Raw genomic sequence first — 20,611 nt, forward strand, 5'->3', positions numbered from 1 at the left:
GAATGTGAGAGGGTCTCTGTATCTCTGTGGGGTCTGGGCAACACTGACGGGTGCTGCTGTGGGCATGGGAGGAAAGGAAGAAACCACTAGAGCCAAACAGGGAACAGTAATTTAGGGCTCCAGGAAAATGTGCTGGCCTTTCCCTCCACTTGACTCTGCATTTATTCTGGATAGAGATTGCAAGAGAGGAGGAATGCAGAGGACACGGGGATATTAGTCCGTCTCAGTCTAGATTTGGGAGGCAAAGGGAACATCCAGCCCGTGAGCTAGATGCGGTGACACATGGCTGCCCCGGAGGGTCTTATCCCCTAGGGACAGCTGTCTGGGAAAACAGAAAGCCAACAGCAGCCCTTGGGGTTAAGCCATGTTTTATTTAGACTTGCAGAAGCTTGAGGGAAAGAGAGAAGTAGAAAACAGAGGAGAAACACAAGATGAAGCAGGAAAGAGGAGGGAAGTATTTCAGGGAGTCAGGTTAGGATATAATCTAATGGCTGAAACTTCCAGGTGATGGATAAGTCTTTGAAAAGTTGTGCTATGGAGAACAGTACTTCAATTTTCCCTTGATAGCAACAGAAGGACAGAAGGACCATCTTAAACACAGCCACGGCAGTGTTTGGCTCGGTGGTTAACAGCACTGGCTGCTCTTCCAGAGGACCACGGTTTTATTCTCGGCAAGCACGTGGCCACTCACACCTGTCTGTAACCCCAGTTCCAGGGGACCTCACATCCGCACAGATATATGCACAGACAAAATGCCACTGCACATAAAATGCAAATAATAAATCATTTTAAAAAAAAAAACCTTAAAGCAGGAAATGGGCTCCAAGTACTTCCTGTCACACAGTCAATCTTCTCTTCTTCCTAATTTGCATCTTCCCATTGCTCTCTTTTCTCTGAGGAGACGTTTTACTCTGGAGTTTCTTCTGGTTCAGAGCTCACTGCGTAGCCCCGGCTGGCCTCAAACTCACAGCAAACCTCCAGCTTCAACCTCTCCCGTCTTCTCATTTCTCCACCACCATTTAATTCCTCTTAACCTCTACTTCCTAGCTGCCCCTCCAGGAAATGCTCTCTGCCCTGGATCTGGTCTCTAAAGGCGGCATAGCCACCCACAGACTCCTGCTTAGCCTTTGACCTTGGACAGATTTCTACGATAAAATCTTATGATTTTCTTCAAATTTCATCCTCCTATTCATCCACAGTGATGGCTGCAGTGCCAGCAGAGGGACCTCAGGTTTACCCAATGGATAGACAGCAGACGGGATTTGAGTTCTCCACAAGTATCAGGAATCGTAAGGTTTCACTCCACTCTCTACAGAGCAGATGCGACTTCCTCCTCTTATGTGCCAAGTCGATGCTCCAAGCCTTTACCCTAGTGGCTTAGCATCCCTTATCCCTTACAGCGTGAGTGTAAAATGAACCTCACCTGTGTGCTTGAACACGAGGTCCTAGGTCCTAATGCTGTCCTGGGAGGTCCTGGAATCTTTAGGAGATGGAACTCGGCTGTAGAAAGGGGGCCCCTGTGGGGATGGGTGATAGCTGGGTCTGGTTCTTGTCTACCCACAGTATACGGAGTCTTAGATGTAGGCTCGCACCGCCGTAAGCCTAGCCACGGCAATAGATCCAGTCACCCCCTCCTTGTTATAAGCAAACCTAAAATGTGAACCCTATTTTTACATGTTTCCTGAGCTTTTCTTTCTTGCACCTATAAGCATAGATATGAGGCAAGAGGATTTGGGGGGAGGGTACTTCAGGCCTTTGCCAGGCCTCAAGTCAAATTCCAATGGAGAGAAGTTAGAAAATCATTGTGTATTTGGGGGACATAGTGCAGAGGCCAGACAACATATTCAAGTTATCCAGAGATGTAGCCCACACTCTGCCCTCCTGCTTCTCTCTCTCCTAGGGGACAGATACACAGCTTGCCACTCTGTCCTTCCCCATGGGCTGCAGGTCATCCTGGAAAATACGTGGGTAAGAGGGCCTGTTCGGAAGGGTCTTAGAGGTGAAGAACGTGATTCGGTCACCCAGGCACATGGAGGTCTTTGAGGGCTTTCAGCAGAAGAGGAAGAGCCCGAGAAGATCCTAAGAACGGGGTGGGGGAGTGGCGAGGAAGCCAAGGTGCATCCACAAGAAACAGAAGAGGACCTGTCCAGTTAACATCATGCACAGCTTCCAAAGTGCACCCAAATATGGTGGCTCTAGTGTATCAATTCTTCAGTGATGCACACGGGCTACACCCCGTGTTTGACATTATCCAACGTCCTGTTGACTCGTGCCTGGCATAGGAATGCCGTGTCGGGTCTGCCTCCCTTTAAGCTTTCTGGGCTTTCCCCACAATATGGGCCCTCTGCAGGTGCATGTGTGGTTATTTTGCCAAGCGGAAACTTGCTTTGTAGTAACTTTCCCTCTGGGGTGGGGGCAGGGGTCTCTTTTCATTGTCTCTCTCTCCTAATTGGTATTTGTTATAACTCCAAGTTTAGTCTCATCTGCAAGCTTCATCACGGCTCTGATTGCTCCTTTGTCGTTAATAAAAACCTTGGGTGATTATTTACCATCCATTGTGTGCTCACAATGCCTTAGGAGTTCTGCAGATGAGCGCATCCCGCTCCGGGCAACCTCGTGCTCTCGGCCCTGAAAGGTTTTCCCCAAATAGCTGAGTACAGTTGGGTTTTTGTCCTTTTGTGGATTCCCAAATGAGTTATGATTAAGGATCTGTGTGCTGGGTAGACTTTGCAAGCCAAATCCCCAGAGAGTCTCTCATACGAGGCAGTCTACCTGCCTAACCTGGAGTCCGTCATCTGCTGTAAACAGAAGTTAAGAATTTGTTACCTGGGGGTCGGGGGTATGGTTCAGCCTGTACAGTGCCCATTGTTACAGGTATGAGAACCTGAGTTCAGATCCCCAGCACCCACACAAAGGCCAGACACAGGGGCCTGTGTCTATAAGTGTTATGAAACAGAGATAAGAGGCCCCAGTTCATTGGTTCACCAGCTTACTGGAATCTATGAGCTCTGTATGCAATTGGCTGTGCAGCATTCTATGCACCGCGCTGCCAGCTAAAGGCAGAATTACATTTCCTTAAGATGTGCCAAGCGATGAACCCAGGAACCCATGAGCATGTGTGACCTTATCAGCAAATAGGGTCTCTCTGGTGGTCAAGTTGAGTTTCTCAGTGTGGCCCTCAATGTCAATCACAGGCACCCGGGATGGGGGAAGCAGGCACCGGGTGAAGATGGAGGCAGAATATGGTGATAGATATGGACACTGAAGAAGGCCAAGACCTGTCAGATGCTACTACCACAAAGAAGCAGAGATGTGTGTGCCTTCCTTACAGTCCTCAGAAGGGTCCAGGGCACTTTCATCTGGGCTTCCCATCCACTCCTCCATAGAGTCTGCCATCGTTAGCCCACATTGTCAACTGTGGACGAAGAAACATTATTACGTCGTTAGGGAAGCACACCTTTGAGGGTGTCTATGGAGGCATTTCCACAGGTTAAGAAGAAAAGATCCACCCTGAATGTGGGAGTCAGGATCTCATGGGCTGGTGTGATGGTCAATCTTCACGGTCTCACCATGGAAACTGACCTCTGGGTGTGTCTATGAGGGTGTTTCTATCAGGATTTAACTGAAATGGCAGGATTCACCATGAATGTGGGCCATGAACCAAATTTTTGGAGAAAGCTAGCTGAGCATCAGCATCCTCCCTCACCTCCCTCCCCACCCCAACCCCACTAGCTGACTGTGGGTGGATGTCATGTGACCAGCTGCCCCACACTCCTGTGAGTTGGAAGAAATCCTTCCCCACCCTACATTGCTTTTGTTGGGACCTGGACACAACTGAGATCCAAGAATGAAGGAAAAGGGAGAGAACAGGAAAATCAAGCGAGGGCCAGCAGCTCCCTCTCTTGCCCACGACTTGGTTGAGATGTAAAGAGTCTCAGCCACAGGGCTATGGTGCCATGGACTCTGCTCTCCATTCCCCACTATAAAGACTGGCACCCTCTCCAACCATGAGCTAAAAGAAGCTGTTAGTGGCTTCCATTTTGTCGCAGAGAAAACAGTCTCCGAATACAGACGCTGTGCTCTGAGTGGCAAGATCTCCTCTCCCTCCTTGCCTCCCCCTCCTCCTCCCACCTCCCGCCGTGCTCAGCACCCAATCTTCAGGCCAGTCAGCGAAGCAGTTACAAAAGATGGAGCCAGGCGGGAGTATACAAAAATTCACCTGTATTCCAGCCAAAATATCTTTAAAAAGAAATCCCTTCGAAAGGGGAGACAGACGACGTAAGACGCAATACATTTAAAATATGTATTGAAATTATAAATCCAATGTGTCCCTAGGGTTCTAAAGTACAAATCACAACATGGAAAGGCATTCAGACAGCTCTTACACGTCACAGTGTTAGTGGTACGAAGTGTACTCACGTCTCAAAACCACAAACGCAATTTTCTCATACATAATTTTTGTTTGCTTGCTTGCTTGGTCTTACAGTAACCACTCATCAAATACAGAATGCATACGTGTGCACGTGCGCATGACGGACACATGCATGTTTTTATACAAGATTAAAATACACTTGAGGCAAAGTTAGCAAAGTCTCAAAGAAAAGTCAGGCACGTGGCACACAGCTACACCTAACTGGAGGGCCTTGGGATCTTGGAAGACAGGATTATACAAGCCAGGAGGGCTGGGGAGATTGTAGAGTTTTAACTGCCAAGAGTGGGCTCTCCTAATCATGGGGCATCAGCAACCGTTTGAATATAAGCCCTTCCCTCCTGGTTGAGTTTTTTTTTGGTGACAGTCAGTTATAATCTCTTTACCTCATTTAACTTCATAAGGGTTTGGGTTCATTGTGAGGGAGAAACAAGCTTTGGTATTTTTATTTTTTTAAAGGAAACCGTCATGAAATTGTATACATGCAAAGTGGTTTCCCTTGAAGATTTCGTTGTGATTTACATATATATATTCACAGATGTGTTTATTTATCTGTGGGAATCAGGAAGTACACAAAATAAACCCTCCCTCATTCTCTCCAGTCCCCTAATTTTTAAAGGCGACCAAGGGAAGCACTTCGGATTCATGAAATGAACTCTCCCTTTCCTAAGTCCAGTGGAAAAAAATAAATTCATCTTTAAGTCAGATGTTCAAGGCTGATAAGCCTTCCTCCCCAGGGGTTGTATTCAATGGGAAACCTGGCTAGGATCTTACACCTGTTTTATGGAACAATACATTGTAGAGAGAAAGGATTTGTTCTCTTCAAGACAGATACCAAAGTGGTGAAGGTGTTGGTTCCACAGTCTGAGCTACTCCCAGGTGAAGAGGAGGGCCATAATTCATGGAATCCAAATCTCTGTCCCCACAAGGAGCTGGTTCTCCGTCCTCCATGCACACGGATCATGACTGCCTCTGAGAGCGTCACCCTGGGGAGACTGTGAAGCCATGGGCTGCAGGACTGAACTTGGCAGGGATTAGCACACCCAGTAAGACAGTGGGCAGGGTCAGCCACCCAATGCCTCAGATAACCCACAGGTCAGCAGGCCCTCAGTGGAGCCCTACTAGACAGCCCACAGCCTGTCACTAAGAGGCTCTTCCACAAGCTTAGGACTGAACAGTCTTCTTCAATCAGGAGAGTGGTCCATCTCATTGAACTTCATTTTCACTTCTGACCAACCACACTGAGCACCAGAAAGGTTACTATGATCACAGAGCACTTCAGGCTACTCAGGACTTACAGCAAGACCAGTTGCATCTGGGGGAGGGGGCATCTTCACTGTTCCACGTGCATTTTACATCACACATGGTTCAACCTGTGTGCCCATAATAAACGGGTATGGAAGTCTCTACTAAAAGGACTCCCATAGGGAACAATGTAAGTGTATATATTTCAGTGTGATCTTGCTGGTGTTTCTAGAGGGAGTGGACGAGTTAGTTTTTATTACTAAATCCAATTGAGCAAGTATGCTTGATAAAAAGGCTCATGGCAGACAGGGATCCTCTGTCCATACTTGGTCAGCCCCAGCATCCCTATGGCCCCTGGCTGCGTCCAGTCATGTGCTTGGGAAGACCACTGTGGGCTGGTGTGAGTAGGTTGGGTCACAAAGGAGTGTGAACTTTCAGAAGTCTCCCAGATACAAAGTGACTACATGTTTGATTAGGGAGCCTGAGCTGTGGTCTGAAAACACAAGCTGCTGCTCCTACCGCAAGGATGAATGCAACCAAACAATGAGACAGACAGTGGTGGTCAAGACGGGGTGGGGAGGACTATGGTCTTGTGAAGTCTGCCTGTGCACCGATGGAACCAGGGCCCAGGCTGCCTGCCACCTCTGAGAAGCATTTTAAAAGGTGGTGGCCGGATGGTTTTGCACACAAATTCCAGGCCTGAGGTCTTGAATCCAGCCACGGACTCACATAAAATCATCAGTCCTTTCCAGAAGAGCCAGGCCACCTTGCCCCCTTGTTTCCAACCACAGAGGCTCAAGGCCAGGCTTCATGCAGAATAAAAGTCTCAAAGGTCACACCTGGCTAGTGAACTTTTCCATTTCAACTACAGGACGACTCTCTGAGCGTGGTTTTGATGCGGACTGAGCTTCTAAACGACGTTAGCTTAATAAAGAAAAATCAATACCAGCGGGAGAGAAGCCAGCGGTTGTCCTACCTCACTCACCAGCAGTTAAAAAGAAAGAAAATGAAGTCACTCCTGGGCAGGCAGTGCCTGCTAGGACCTTGACATTGGTCCAGAAGTGTAGAGTCACACAGTCACTAAGGAGGCCATGGGCTTGTGAGAACAAGGGCTGGGGTGACAGGACTCCGGGTTTGCTTTACTTCTTTGTAGGATGCCAGGTAAGCCTTTAAGAACACAGTCCCCTGTGAACCTCTACAGCTCCACCCTGCTCCTGGGGAGCGTGGTGGGCTCTGAAAGTCAATTCTGAAAGAAAGCACTCTCTCTGCTGTTTTCAGAGTCCATCAGTGGAGTGCCTGGGTCTTACTATCTTACACTTGACATGGAAACACACAGTCCCCAGAAGGATCAAATCACAAACTCACTCCCCTCGGCAGAAGGGTCCGTCCTTCCTTCCTTCCTTCCTTCCTTCCTTCCTTCCTTTCATTCTTTCTTTATATGTTTTGTTTAGTTTTGTTTTTTCCTAGCAAGAACACACTGGTTAACTACAGGGTTAGGCCTGTGTCCTATGAGCCACATGATTTTTCAAATTACCTAAAGCATCTGAACAATGCAAACACTTCAGAGCGTTCCCACCCAACTTCTCAGAGTTGCCCAGGGAGGGATGGTGCTAACCCTCCTCGTCGCCTCACCAACCTGCAAAGTGGGGCAAGGAGTGGAAGCAGAGGCCTTCAGAGTAAAACACCTGGTTTGGAGATACTCCAAGGTGTTGGCTGCCACCTGGGAGAAGGAATGGGCCCTGTGAGCTGCACTGGAGGACAGGGGAGATGATCCCTTGAACGTGTCAGCATCTTCAAAGAAACTCGACAACAGGGAGCCCGTGCGGGTCACAGGACACAGCTCACGGCATTCAAACAGCCATGACAGCGGGTTCCAAGAGGAAACACAAAGTGTGCATAAGGCTTTCTGGAGCTCCTGGAGGAAGTGATCAGGCCAGGAGAATCACTTATCTACCATTTCATAAAATGCACATTTCAGAGAAGGCATAGCATGGTTTTGACGCACCTTGTTGATTTTCACTATTCAGTGGACAGAAAGTGGGCGGGGGGAAGCCTTCTAAAAAGGATTTTACTAAATGCCTTTAGGAGTAAAAACAGTTCACAAACAGATTTTCTCAAGTCAGATAATCAGGTGCTAGCTGAAGAGAGTCCTAAGTCTTGAAGACCTCTCCTGACCATACAATGCCATCTTGAAGCCAAGGCGTCCCTTTGTCTGAGTGGGGCTCCTAAGCTCCAGCGGGACGTTCCCAGTCTATGGCCAGGGAGACGAAACCGCCTGATGTGCAGCTGATGCTACCTCAGGCCAGGTCTGCAGACACAGGAGAACTTGCGGGATGCGCCCCACCCACTTCTGCCTTGCCTTCCTCACACCCCGGAGGAGACCACACCCGAGGTCTCTGCCCACTGGCTGATGTCATCCCTGAAATCTCTGCAGGAAGCCGGACACTGAAGCTCAATGGGGCACATAAGGCAAGAAACATGTTTAGTGAGGGAGGGGTAGGGGGGTAGGGGAACACACGTCCCGAGGCAGGAATCTGTCCCAGCATCACGCCGTCCTCTAGGTGGGCAGCGGGTCATCGTCACCTTTACTGCACTTACACTTGCAGCAAAGTACAAAGGGTGTGGCCAGGAGCAAGAAAGGGGAGGCCACTAGGAGCAGGAGCCCAAATCCAGCAAAGATTCCCACCACCTAGAAGGGAAACAGAGAGGAGAGGAGGTGAGGACGCTGGTTTGTAGTTCCACAGCTTAAGTTTAAGCTGCAGCATGGCCCATCATTCCATCCACATATCCGATCATGTTTCTATCTCTCCATCCACAGGCCCACCATCCAGCCTGTCCATCCACATAGCTATCCATCCTCTGTATTCATCTAGTCAGCTACCCCTCCATCTGCACCTTCATTCACACACTCACCCCTCCGCCTCTCCACGGAGCCACGCGTACATCCAGACACCATCTACACAGTCATGCATCCCCTCCACCCCTCCACAGAGCCACGTGTGCATCCAGACACCATCTACACAGTCATGCATCCCCTCCACCCCTCCACAGAGCCACGAGTGCATCCAGACACCGTCTACACAGTCATGCATCCCCTCCACGGAGCCACGCGTACATCCAGACACCGTCTACACAGTCATGCATCCCCTCCACCCCTCCACGGAGTCACGAGTGCATTATCCATCTACTTCTTTAACCATCAGCCACGGACTCCTCTCTCCCCTTGTCTATCCAACCAACCATTGGTGCATCTATCTGCGTGTACTCCTTTCTCTTCATGAGTCCCACCCCATCCACTTTTCCATGTATTCAACTAATTACTGATTTCTCCCTGCCCACGAGCGATCATTATTTGGTAGACGATGGCTAGCTATTACAAATCCAAAAATACCCGACACTCCAGCAGAACACTGTCTAATGGAAAGGCGAAGATTTCGTTAGAGCCTAATACAGGAAGTGGGTTAGTTCCAGTTAGAGGTCATCCAAGAAGCAGAGGCCTACCTTGTTAGAGGACGGAAAATGGCTGAGAAGACAAAGATGTCCAGAAGGTTTAGTGTCTAAGAGGGCAAGGACAAGACCCTTCAAATGAGGGAACTAGAATGACAGGGACATGCGACATTACATTGAGCTACCCTTGCCTTTCTGGATTTTAAAACCTAACATGGACTTTTAAAGATTTTTATTATTTTTAACATTTATTTAGTTAGTTTTGTTTTTTTCCAGACAAGGTTTTTCTGTGTAGCCCTGGCTGTCCTGGAATTCTCTCCTCTCTCTCTCTCTCTCTCTCTCTCTCTCTCTCTCTCTCTCTGTGTGTGTGTGTGTGTGTGTGTGTGTGTGTGTGTGTGTGTGTAGACTAGAGTGGCCTTGAACTCACAGAGACCTACCTGTTTCTGCCTCTGTAGTGCTGGGGTTAAAGGTGTGCACTGCCACTGTCCGGCTATATTTTGATTTTTTGAAAACTCGTTTTTCCCCCTCTTCTAGGAATAAAGCCCACATGAAGGCCGGCTGACTTCTACACCAGCCAGTGGGGCTGTTTCAAATCAACGGGGTCTTCTTTTCCCTATCCTTCCTTAGATCAGCCACACTCAGCCTTCTGAAAGCTGAATGTGGAGTTAGACTGCCACCTAGTGTTCAAAATGATAAATACATGACTTCTCCAAGTCTGTTTTCTCAACTTCGGGATTAACAAATAAGCTCTAAGGCCCACTCTATAGTAAAGCATCAAACACACAGGAAGGAAAGAACTCCTTCACTGAAATATTTCCTGGAAACAAAGCACACACATATATATATATATATATACACACACCACAGTGCACGCATGCAGTGCACGCCCACACTTATAAATAAGATCACATGTGATACAAGACATCACGGTGCATTGATAAATAAGACACTGAGCCTCATCCAGGAAGCTCATTGGATAAGCATAATGCTGGAGGCGGGATCACACCAATCAGTTAAGGTGATGTGTGAAAATCACATGAAGACCGTGGGAGCTGGAGAGATGTCTCAGCACTTAGGAATGATGCTGCTCTTACAGAGGAACGACAGAGACAGGGTTCTGGTCACTTCTCTGCCACTTCTCTGGCCATTCAGGTTCTTACCCCAATATCTGACTCCCGAGCTTTTATTGATAAAGAATAATTAGATAAACGCATCAGGACATGATGGTCAGGCCCTGGAGCATGCGGGGGATAGAGAGATGGGCCCAGGCTCCCTAGAGGTCACCACACACATGGTTACATCAGCATTGGAAAGCACTGAGGGCTGCCAGACAACACGCCTCCATGTGAGTTTGATAAGCCAATGCTGTTAGATCAGAACACAAGCTTTGTGGCCATGTCAGAGAAATAGCACCTGGCCAATGGTCTTCCCAGAGACTCCAGACTGCATTCAAACTTGGGAAGAGCAAGTCCAAATCAAAGCTATGGAAAGCTGAGCGAGATCCTTAGACTTCACTGAGGGAGCAAAACTAGGCCTGAGAAGATGGAGCCTCACTGAGTCTCTGGATTAGATTCCAGTCCACTAGTCTCATTTTTAAAACTTTATTTATCTATGTGCACAATTGTGTGGCCGTGTGAACATGTGTGTGTTGGCCAACGCTGGGTGTGTTCCTCAGTGGTACCCCAACTTTTATTTAATTTTTTTTTTTTTGAGATAGGGTCTCTCCCTAAACGTGAACTCACAGATTTGGCTAGACTGTGGCCAGCAAGACCCTGTTCTCCACTCCCTTGTAGTCTACCCTGGGACCACAGGTGCGTGCCGCTGCATCCAGGTCTCCGTTTCTTGTTTTACAGATGCGAAATCTATGACGCAATGTGCTTTTCCAAAGGTCCATATTGTTCCAGCCTCAGACGCCCATCCTAGTGTCAGGCAGCTCTGCGGGAACCCCAGCCCTTCACCCAGGGGTGGGGAGTGGGCAGGACATGGCTCATAGTCCCTCACGCACGAGGGAATGCACAGTTGAAAACCGGCTGGCCCAATGGCCTGAACTGAGCTTCCTGGATAAACTAAACCAGAGTGGAAAAGTCTCTCAAGCTGCTTATGGAGGAACAGGAGCTTGGATGGAACTCTCCCGGCAGACACCGTGTCCTGAAAGATGAGCTTTGCTCTAGTGAGGAGAAAGAAAACGAGTGTCCAGCTCATCTGCACTTCACCTTGAGTCTGGGATGGCAATGGAGCAAAGCCAGTAGACACTACCCAGCAGTGGGGTTTATGCTAAACGCTCAAAAAAAGGCTGGCTCAGACACCACCGCCTTAGGCTCCTATTGACCTCCGCAGAAGTCCTTGTCAGCCAGAACAGATATGTGTGTGCATGTGTGTACGTGTGTGTGCGTATGTATGTGCATATGCATGCTCATGCGTGTGTGCATTGTTTGTGTGCGTGCATGTATGAGCATGTGCAAGCATGTGCAAAACTCTGACAAGATAAGGGACTTTCTCATTCACAGCATGCAACTGTGTTGGAATGGAGGAAGCATTTGACAATGGGGGCTGAGTGAAATGTAGCATGCAACGCTTTATACTCAGAAAGCGGACAAAAACTAGCTGCAATGTCTCCAAGAAGCAAAGCCCCCACGTCTGCTAGAATGATGCTACAAAACTTTATAACAAAGAAAAGTAAGGAAGCAGGAACCCACAAAATCACCATACACCAGGGACAACACCCTCAAAACACTGTGGTCACAGTTTGCTAGGCTTGATGTTGACCGTAAATGGCACAGAGGTCTGAGTTGAGCAGGACCCCCAACCACAGAAAGAGGCATTCCCAGAATCCCGACTCTCATGAAGTTCTCTGCAGTGGCTTCGTCTGTGGCAACCAAAGTCATCTGACCCGTTTACAGGGTGGGTGGGTCAATGTCAGGACTTTAGTTGGTGCAGAAGTAGACAGTGGGCGCGGAGATGCCTGCCAGGATAACAGAGTATCGCATGTGCCTACCCGCGGGAGCCTGTAAAATCCAAGTCAAAGCCCCAGCTTAAGACTTAAGACACGCCATGTGCAGGGTGCTTTAGAGACAAGACTGTGTGGGAGACAAGCCTGGAGCAGGGCTTTGAAATGGATGAGAGGGATGTGAGTGGGGGAGAGGGCAGGAGGGGGCCTCGGGCTGTTGTGAGGCTTCTGGCCTGCTTTGTAGAGGGGAAGATGATGCTGCATGTGATGTGGAGATCTTTAAGTGAGACCGTGGGACATTTTCTCCTGGGGCTCTAAAACTTGTGGGTATCCAGGGTCAGCCTTAGCCTATGCCACAGGGCCCACTCTCTCCCTTCCCAGATCACGTCTGATCCCCTTACCATCAGATACATTCCATATGCTGAGAGATGCTGATTCACCAAATTGAGTGGCGGCCCATACCTTCTCCTCCAAAGTAACTTTGCTTTAAGTTACAGCCTTCAGCACATGTAGTCTTATAAAGCTACCCCCACTTACACTCCTGCCTCATTCTGTTCTGTTACAGTCTTCCAGCCTGGATTATCAACAGGTTATGTCCTTGCTTTCCGTTCTCACATTGCCTTGCAATATCCCGAGGACCCCCAGATTCCAGCCTGTTAGAATGTGCCCAGTGCTGGATTTTGTCCAAAGCATCGGCACTGGGAAGGTGTGGCTGCCAGGGCAGCAGCCAGCTAGGACGGCAGAAGATAGGACTTGAGAAGCATGAGACCAGGCAGAGGAAGCAGAAGCGATCTCTTCAATGGACGGTTTCTGAAAGGTGGACAGAGGAGTGCGCAGGCCTCTGGAGAGCACAGACGTCCTCTCCAGACACTCTGTGTATGTCACATTTGACACCACATCTGTCGCTGGGGCTTGTCTGTCTCTCCAGGTGTTCAGAACCCACAACCTCATTATCGGTTCACCAGGAACAGACCCTGAAGAGTCAGAACAAAGACCACGACCACCCTATCTCCAACATGCTACACATCCGGGAAGCAACTGAAGGAAGGAGGATGGATGGGGACACTGTCACAAAGCCACACTAAAGGTCCATACTTTGCTTCATCTGATGACTGTTTTTGAAGTATCTCTCTACTCTGGGAACAGGAACAGGGCACTGAGGTTACGCATGGTTATTGCATCAAGGACAGGCTGACGTCCTACAAGAGGAAAGACAGATGCAGTGTCCAGAGGGGAAGGTAGATGTTGGAGCAACAGGAATGATGAGGGTGCAGCCTGTTCCCAAAGGATGGAAGGTAATGTCACGTTATTCACGTCGGACCTAAGGTCTAAATGAGTTGCACAGAGTACAGGTGGAATCTCAGAGCTGGGTGTAGGCAGGAAACAGAGATCCATGGGTAATGACGACCAAGACTAAGCAGATGCAGGAGAGCATGGGAGATTTCAAGCCAAGTCCCTAAGCAGAAGGAATGATGTGGCCCCAGGTCCCTTCTTAGTCTAGACTCTGTAAACACCCAATAAAAGTGTCACGAGGCTATTGACGACAGATGATAAACCTCTCCCTCAGTGTCATTAACAAGTCTCTGGAGGCAGAGCTAAGGCAGGGAGCCTGTCCAGAGAGAAAAAAGGGGAGGTGCAATTGGATTCAGAACAGGAAGGCTGACAGAGGAACAGGGCCTCTCTAGCCAAACTACCGAGCCAGACAAACCACAAGACTAAAGGGGTCTTTGGGGGCCATGAGCACTCCATGGTGTGTTGGGCTTGGATAAAATGGAAAGCTACAGGGACCTAGCACAGGACCTAGCTATTGTGTTAGGAGCAGCGGGCTACTTTCCCGGCACCCGGCCGCCCGCATGGCTAGCTTTACCCGAAATAATTACACGGAAACTGTATTCTTTTAAACACTGCTTGGCCCATTTCTATCTAGCCTCTTCTCGGCTAACTCTTGCACCTGAACTAGCCCATTTCTTATAATCTGTGTAGCCCACGAGCTGGCTTACCAGGAATGATCTTAACCTGCGTCTGCCTGGAGTGGGAGAATCATGGCGACTCACTGACTCAGCTTCTTTCTCCCAGCATTCTGTTGTTTACTCCACCCACCTATGTTTTAACCTATGAGGGCCAAGCAGTTTCTTTATTGCTTAACCAATGAAATCAACAGATTGATATATGACACTCCCCCATCACCTAGCCTTGTGGGCAGATGCACAAAGTATGTGAGTGGGAGAAGCCTTCCAGGGACATGGTCTCCCTCGTGGACAGACCCACGTCTGCCCTTTGCCCCTGCTACTTCACACACTCGGGGCACTGCTGGGATGGCCTTCCTTATCCTTGAGCCCTGGTTTGCTCAGTGCCTTTCATGTTTCAATCCAGGTCTCTTTTCTGATGTCCTATGCTCTCTTTCCCATGGCCTGCATGTCTCTGAAATGCGGTACACCATACATCTGCATTCATCCTAATAAGGACAACCCTGCCATTGCGGATGACACCTCTGCCACCCACTTGCATAGATGCCTTGAGATGGTGCTATTTAAAGAGCACAGAATCCCATAGCAACTCACGCACTATAACGACCAGGGAATGGGTAGGGGGCATCAGGCCTGGTCAGCAGTTGAATGCCTGCTCCTAAGTAACACTTTGCAGGGAATCCCCTCAGCTCCGCTGCAGACACTCAAGCTCACGGGCTTTCGTCCCCATCAACCTGTAGCTAGGAGCGTAAGGAAATGAAGTTACAGTCAGACCCACTCCCAGCTCTAGTCTACTGTCCCTCCATCTTTAGATGGACTGGCACAGTGACCTCGGAGGACTCCTGGGAAAGCCTGGTAAAGAAGCCCCTTCCAAGGCAACTGTGGAGTAAAGCTGACTCCACTTCCCTAACCCTTTGTAGCTCCCAACTTCAGTGTAAATCAAATCCAGGTCTGGCAAAGCCCCTGGAGATGTAATCTCCCAGACTAACCCCATACTCTCTGTCTTACAATCCACATGGCCCTGTCCGTCCACAATCCAAGCTGTTCACTTGCCCCGTCTTCTCTGGCCTGCCCCTCGTATACACAGGTTTATCCTTGACACGTAGAAGTAGCACTAACACACATGACCAGGCCTGATGCCACCATGTCATCTTAGAGCCTTTCCCCATCCCTCACTCCATAGCTGCTTTATGTCACGGGGGAGTCTGCTGGTTCGTCATCTCTGCCCTTTGCACCTAGCAGGAGGCAGGGTCCATAGAGGAATGTCTTACAGACGTGGCTGGCACACAGGTGCTAAACCCCCTTCCACATGTAATTCAACACTGCAGAATCAGCTGACCTAAGAGCCACTTACAGGCTCTGCCCACAGCAGAGATGTTCCCTTACTTCCCCATCATCCTTTTATGTTAGCAATTTGCTTGCCTCTCTAAGGACAGCTAGAGACAGCTCTTCACCAAGGACAAAGAGTAACAATATGGTCAGAAGGCAGGTCTGGTCATGGCCAAAGTCAGGATTCTCGTGCAAGTAACAGGTCTGATATTAGACACCCATGTGCACATATTCAAACACTGTGCCAGGCCATCAGCATCACTAGAAAGTCTTCTAGCGCGCGCGCACACACACACACACACACACACACACACACACACACATTTTCTTGAGCTCAAAGTTCAAAATAAACAGCCCGTTACCTGTGTCCGATGCCAGATCACTGATGCCCGGGAGTGGCCCAACTTGTTGCGACAAGGCCCTTTGTCGTAATGTATCAGAAGGAAGTCATCCTGCGAAGAACAGAGAAAGGTCGGCTGTGAACATGGGACGCCAGCTCTTGTTATGTTCTACACTCTAGACACACAGTATGTGGACACAGGCAAGGGTGAGAGCCAGGGAATGTGCAGACACTCGGGTACCACTCCTCCGGACTACCATCCTTTTCGACAGAGCAGTCAGGGGGAACTGTTAGCCTCATTCGATCGAGGGAGTCTTGGGGACAGATCTCAGTATTGAACCGGAGAAGGGTCTCCTGAATGTAGTGACATTTCTGAAGCTTGAACCAACAAGTGACTGAAGAGGAAGATCAAGTTTCTTTTAGGCTGGCCTGTGTCAGATCCAACGAGACCAGACCAGCTTCTCACCAGGCCAGTCCTCCCTTAGGGCAGATTTTCAGAAATCCTTTTGCAATGTTACTCTTTACTCAAGACCCGGTTGGGCAAACACCCTCTCTACCCACATGTTCTCTTCCCATCTAGAGTAAGCCAGCATCCCATGTCAGTACCCAGAGAACTTTCTGCTCCATGCCTCCCTCCACGTGGCCTCTTAGGAGAGTCACTTCCAGGTGGCTGGGCTGAGGGCTCACTGTGTTGGTCACCTCTGAAGGCTCTCACCACTCAAGGGACCTCAATATGTTCAAGCACCACTGAGTATTGGGGATAGGTATTCTCTGCACACACCCCCACGAGTCCCTGCCTAGCCATCGCCGACAGGAAAAAGGTAGGAGACAGTACCAACAGCCAACCAAGGCCACCAACGGGAAGTTTCCTTTGAAGAAAAGAACAAATGATCATAGGGTCCAATATGACTCAAAGGACAAGAAAACCAGAGAAACCTAGGATATCACCACCAACTTCTGGCTCCTCGGGTCAACTCTATTATAGCTAGGGGGCAGAGAAGCCATCCTACCTCTGGTGCTGAAAAGGGCTCCAACCTGGAGTTTGCTGGCTTAAGGTCAAGCCTCTCAGGGTGCGAATACATGGCAGGGTGGCCATAAAGCCTGGCTTTTATGATGCAGCTCTCCAAACAATGGCCACTAGAGGCAGAAGTTCCGCAGCTGGATCACCTTCCCAGGACAGGTGGGCCCCTGTTGAAACTCCATCCAGCCACTTCTGCCTGCTGTGAGCTCTCCTCTGGGACTCTTAATTGCTCTTGTCCTCACATTAATGTGGAGGCAGTTACCCAAAGACTAGTTTAAGCACCTAGGAAAGGTCTCATTTCCCTTGTCTGCCTGTGACAGCATCTTGTTTTGTGGTTCTCTAAAAAGCTCCAAAGTTCTTTCTAAGGCACACACCATGCCACACGGCATCGGCTGCTTTAAAGCCTTTACTATTCTCCGTCCTTCAAAGTGGGTACCAGCTGGTGAGCCAAACATCCTAGGAAGCGGGTGGCCAATGAAGATTCCCAGGCCACACTCCACAGGCGGAAATATTCTCAAGAGAGACACTTGGGCTACCCCCAAACCCTTTGGGTATAAGACCTTTGTAAAATACTGAGCTCCAGGGAGTTGGGATTTCCCCAGGAGTCTCAAGATGAGGGAAGAAATAGGCTGAATCCCGGTACCAGATTTGGGGCAGCGGGTGTGTGTGTGTGTTTCCCTCAGGAAGAGTTCACATCTTTCTGACTTGTCAGGCTACCTTACAGCAGAAAATGATGGGCAAACAATGGGGCCACACTTTGGCCAAGGTTGTTAAGTTTTGTCTTATCCCTTGTCCTCTATTTTAACCCAAACCTCATTCCTCATGCTGGTACTTGAAAGACAGAGTGTGTGTGGGTGGGGCTTCCATTCTCAGTTAATTCGCTCTGAAAGCATCCTTTACACCCCACACACCCACGACCGCACACATGTGTGTCGCTAATGCCCTAGGAGTTTTTTTTTTTTAATTCAGTCAAGTTAATGCCATAGAACGATGATCACTGGGTCTTAGAGATGATTTTGTGTCGCCTTTAAGCGCATCATGGTTTCCTCCTAAAATTAACCATCACTGCCAATCAGAGCAGATAAAAACAGGCTCCTATCAGGAGGTGCGGTTCAGTTCACTTGGCCTATTGCTAACTACAGTGCTTAGCAGGTGTTTTGATAGTCTTCTAAAGGATATGTGATCAAACTCTTCCGAAACCAAAGTCATTGTGGAAAGTCACCCTCCTGCTCAGCTTCATCTGTCAATGTGACATAGTCTGGCGTCGCCTAAGGAGGGCTTCTAATTGAGGTCTGTCAAGATCAGATTGGCCCATGGGCCTGTCTGTGAGGCATTGTCTTGACTGAAGTGGAAGAGGGTAACCCACTGTGGGCAGCACCATCCCCTAGGCAGGTAGCCCTAGCCTGTATCAGCTAGGCAGGCTGGGAGTGGAGAGGCAGCAAATAGCATTTTCCCATGGATTCTTCCAGCACCTGCCCTGACTTCCCTGTAAAATTTAACACACAAACAAGCAAACAAAAGAAAATCTTTCCTAGACGGCTTTTGATCAAAGCATTTATCATAGCAGCAGAGAGGAAACCAGAGAAAGAGGCAGTGAGAAACCATTATAGCAGCAGCAGGAACATAAGGGTCTGGACATGGAGAACACAAAGGCAGACGGTTGCTGTCTGAGGCTAGACACATCTATTCTGACAGACAGCACAGGGAATATATGTTTCCTTTCTATGTAGATGCGGCATAGAAATTCCCCAATGCCCAGCATGCTTTGCTGCTGTGTACTGTCATTTTTCCTACTGTTCCACTAACTGAGTGTGTTTCCTACCACCCAAATTCTGGGATTCATCAGGGTTCCAAGTCTCAATATGGTGGTGTCTGCAGGTGGGCCTTTGGGGGTGATTGAATTTAGATGAGGTCACGGGGAAGGAGTCCCTGACAGTATTGGTGTCTTTGGAGAGACCAGAGCTTGCTTCTTTGGAGAGACCAGAGGCTTGCTTTTCCCAACATGGCCAAGGGAGAAGGCAGTCATCCAAGGACCAGAACGGAGCCTTCACCAGACCCATCTGTCAGCTGCCATAGTCCAGTTCTCCAGCCCCTGAACTGGGGAAATTGATGTCTGCTGTTGGTACCAGTCTGTGGTGCGCTGTCATAACACCCAGGCTCATCAGGATTAGCCTAAGACACCCAAAGACATTCAGCACTTCTTCCTCTGTTGGGACCAAAGTACCTGCATGGCCTGCTACTTGCAAGACCAAGATGGTCCCAGTTTCTCCCCTAAGCCTTTAAGACCACACAGGCAGCCCTATCATGAACCCATCTCCGTGGAAGAAGTGACATGTACTTGAAGAAGAGTTTCCGTGTAACTGTGTTTCCTTGGGCACACAGGATTGCGTTATACCAGGAAACGTTTTCCCCAAATCTTACTGGGCTTAAAGATGGCTAAAATAAACTGCCCGGGGTTGGACTTGATAGGTTTAGGCCAGCACCGGCTACTGAGTCAAGTTGAACCAGACTTCCTTCTTGCCTCACAGGGATCATTACTCTGCCAGCCCCGGTGTTTTTCAAAGACCCAAATACTCTTCAACATAAAGCTGAACCCCAAGCCTGCCCTAAGCTTCTTTATCCAGCATCGGTAACCAAGCTTCACCTCAGGGAACCTGGATTCCCATAAACACAGGAGAATCATCCCCTGGTGTTACTTCTCTGCCACTGGCTTGGCCTCCAGCTTCCTCTCCTACGGACCTGAACTAAGAGCTCATGGCTGCTGCGGGAGGCTGCCCAGTACTTACGTCCAGAGACTCCAGGCAGTACCAGCAGAAGGCGTGCTTGCAGTTCTTACACATCATCTGCGCGCAGCCCTCATCCCGCTCGATGTACACCCTGCACTTGGGGCAGCGCTTGATGGGCGCATCGCCCTCTTCCATCTTGAAGGCAGAGCTGTGGGAGACACATGATGAGGGTCATGTAGTGGGAATCAAGAGAGACCCAGCAGCGGGGCTGTGCTGAGAGCACCTAAGAGCACCTCTCTACCCCAGACCACTTGGTACTAAAGACAAAGAAACGAAAACCCTGGGAAAAAAACAGCCAAAGTATGGCGAGTGAATCTGCCCAAATAAAGTAAAAACAAGACAAAAACAAAAAGAACATCAGCACATACCTAATATATTTCTATTAAATATTTAATATGTAATAGAAATATTGAATATTTGTATTAAAAAAAAAAACCTTATATATAGCTTGAAGCTTATACTGGGGAAACCTGAAGAATAGTGTTGGAGCTTCAGCAATGTGTGCATTTCCCAAAGAGTGGATAATACATTTTATGCACTTTAGTCTTGTCAGAACAAAGAAGTCATAAGCATACACAGAGGAAGATACACACTTGCTTTAGAAGAGCTACCTGGCCTGCTTGTCACTACCGTGTCCCGGAGGACCTAGGATGGATGTGCAATGCTTATTATAGCCCTAAGTCTTGCAGCAGATGCTGGCTCCTCCACAAATCAGCTACATGACACCCCTACAAGCCTCAATCTTCAATGTGAGCCTAAGAAAGCACCCTGGTTATGCCAAGTAACTGTGTTGGTTTGGATGAGAATGGCTGCCGTAGGCCATATTTAAATGCATAGTCATCAGAGAGTGTTTGAGAAGGATTAGGAGGATTAGGACAGGTGCCTTTTGGGAGTAGGTGTGGCCTTGTGGAAGGACATATGTGGCTGGGGGTGGACTCTGGGGATTCCAAAGCCCACATCATGCTCAGTGTCTCCCATCCCCACCGCCACATGCAGGCGAAGATGTAAAGCTCTCAGCTAAGGCTCTAGCACCACGCTTGCCTGCTTTCTGCAAATGATGATCATGCACTAATCCTCTGAAGCGCTAAGCCAGCCCCCAC

At 48.9% G+C, this 20,611-nt stretch overlaps 1 protein-coding gene across 2 annotated transcripts in view; it reads right to left on the minus strand.

The window, feature by feature from the left end:
• Positions 1–4,206: 4,206 nt before the first annotated feature.
• Rnf144a (ring finger protein 144A) overlaps positions 4,207–20,611 on the minus strand; it is a 121,444-nt gene continuing 105,039 nt past the window's right edge. For both annotated transcript variants that reach the window (XM_041630499.1, XM_041630498.1), the window contains 3 exons: positions 19,512–19,659; positions 15,727–15,816; positions 4,207–8,363 (listed from right to left, as the gene is read on the minus strand). In XM_041630499.1, the coding sequence (XP_041486433.1) occupies positions 8,232–8,363; positions 15,727–15,816; positions 19,512–19,659 (370 nt within the window). In that variant the 3' untranslated portion in view covers positions 4,207–8,231. The remainder of the gene's footprint in view (positions 8,364–15,726; positions 15,817–19,511; positions 19,660–20,611) is intronic.

The sequence above is a fragment of the Microtus oregoni genome, unplaced genomic scaffold (genome assembly GCF_018167655.1).
Source record: "Microtus oregoni isolate MIOR12 unplaced genomic scaffold, Mior012 000034F_ref0000314, whole genome shotgun sequence".
Taxonomy (NCBI): Eukaryota; Metazoa; Chordata; class Mammalia; order Rodentia; family Cricetidae; genus Microtus; species Microtus oregoni.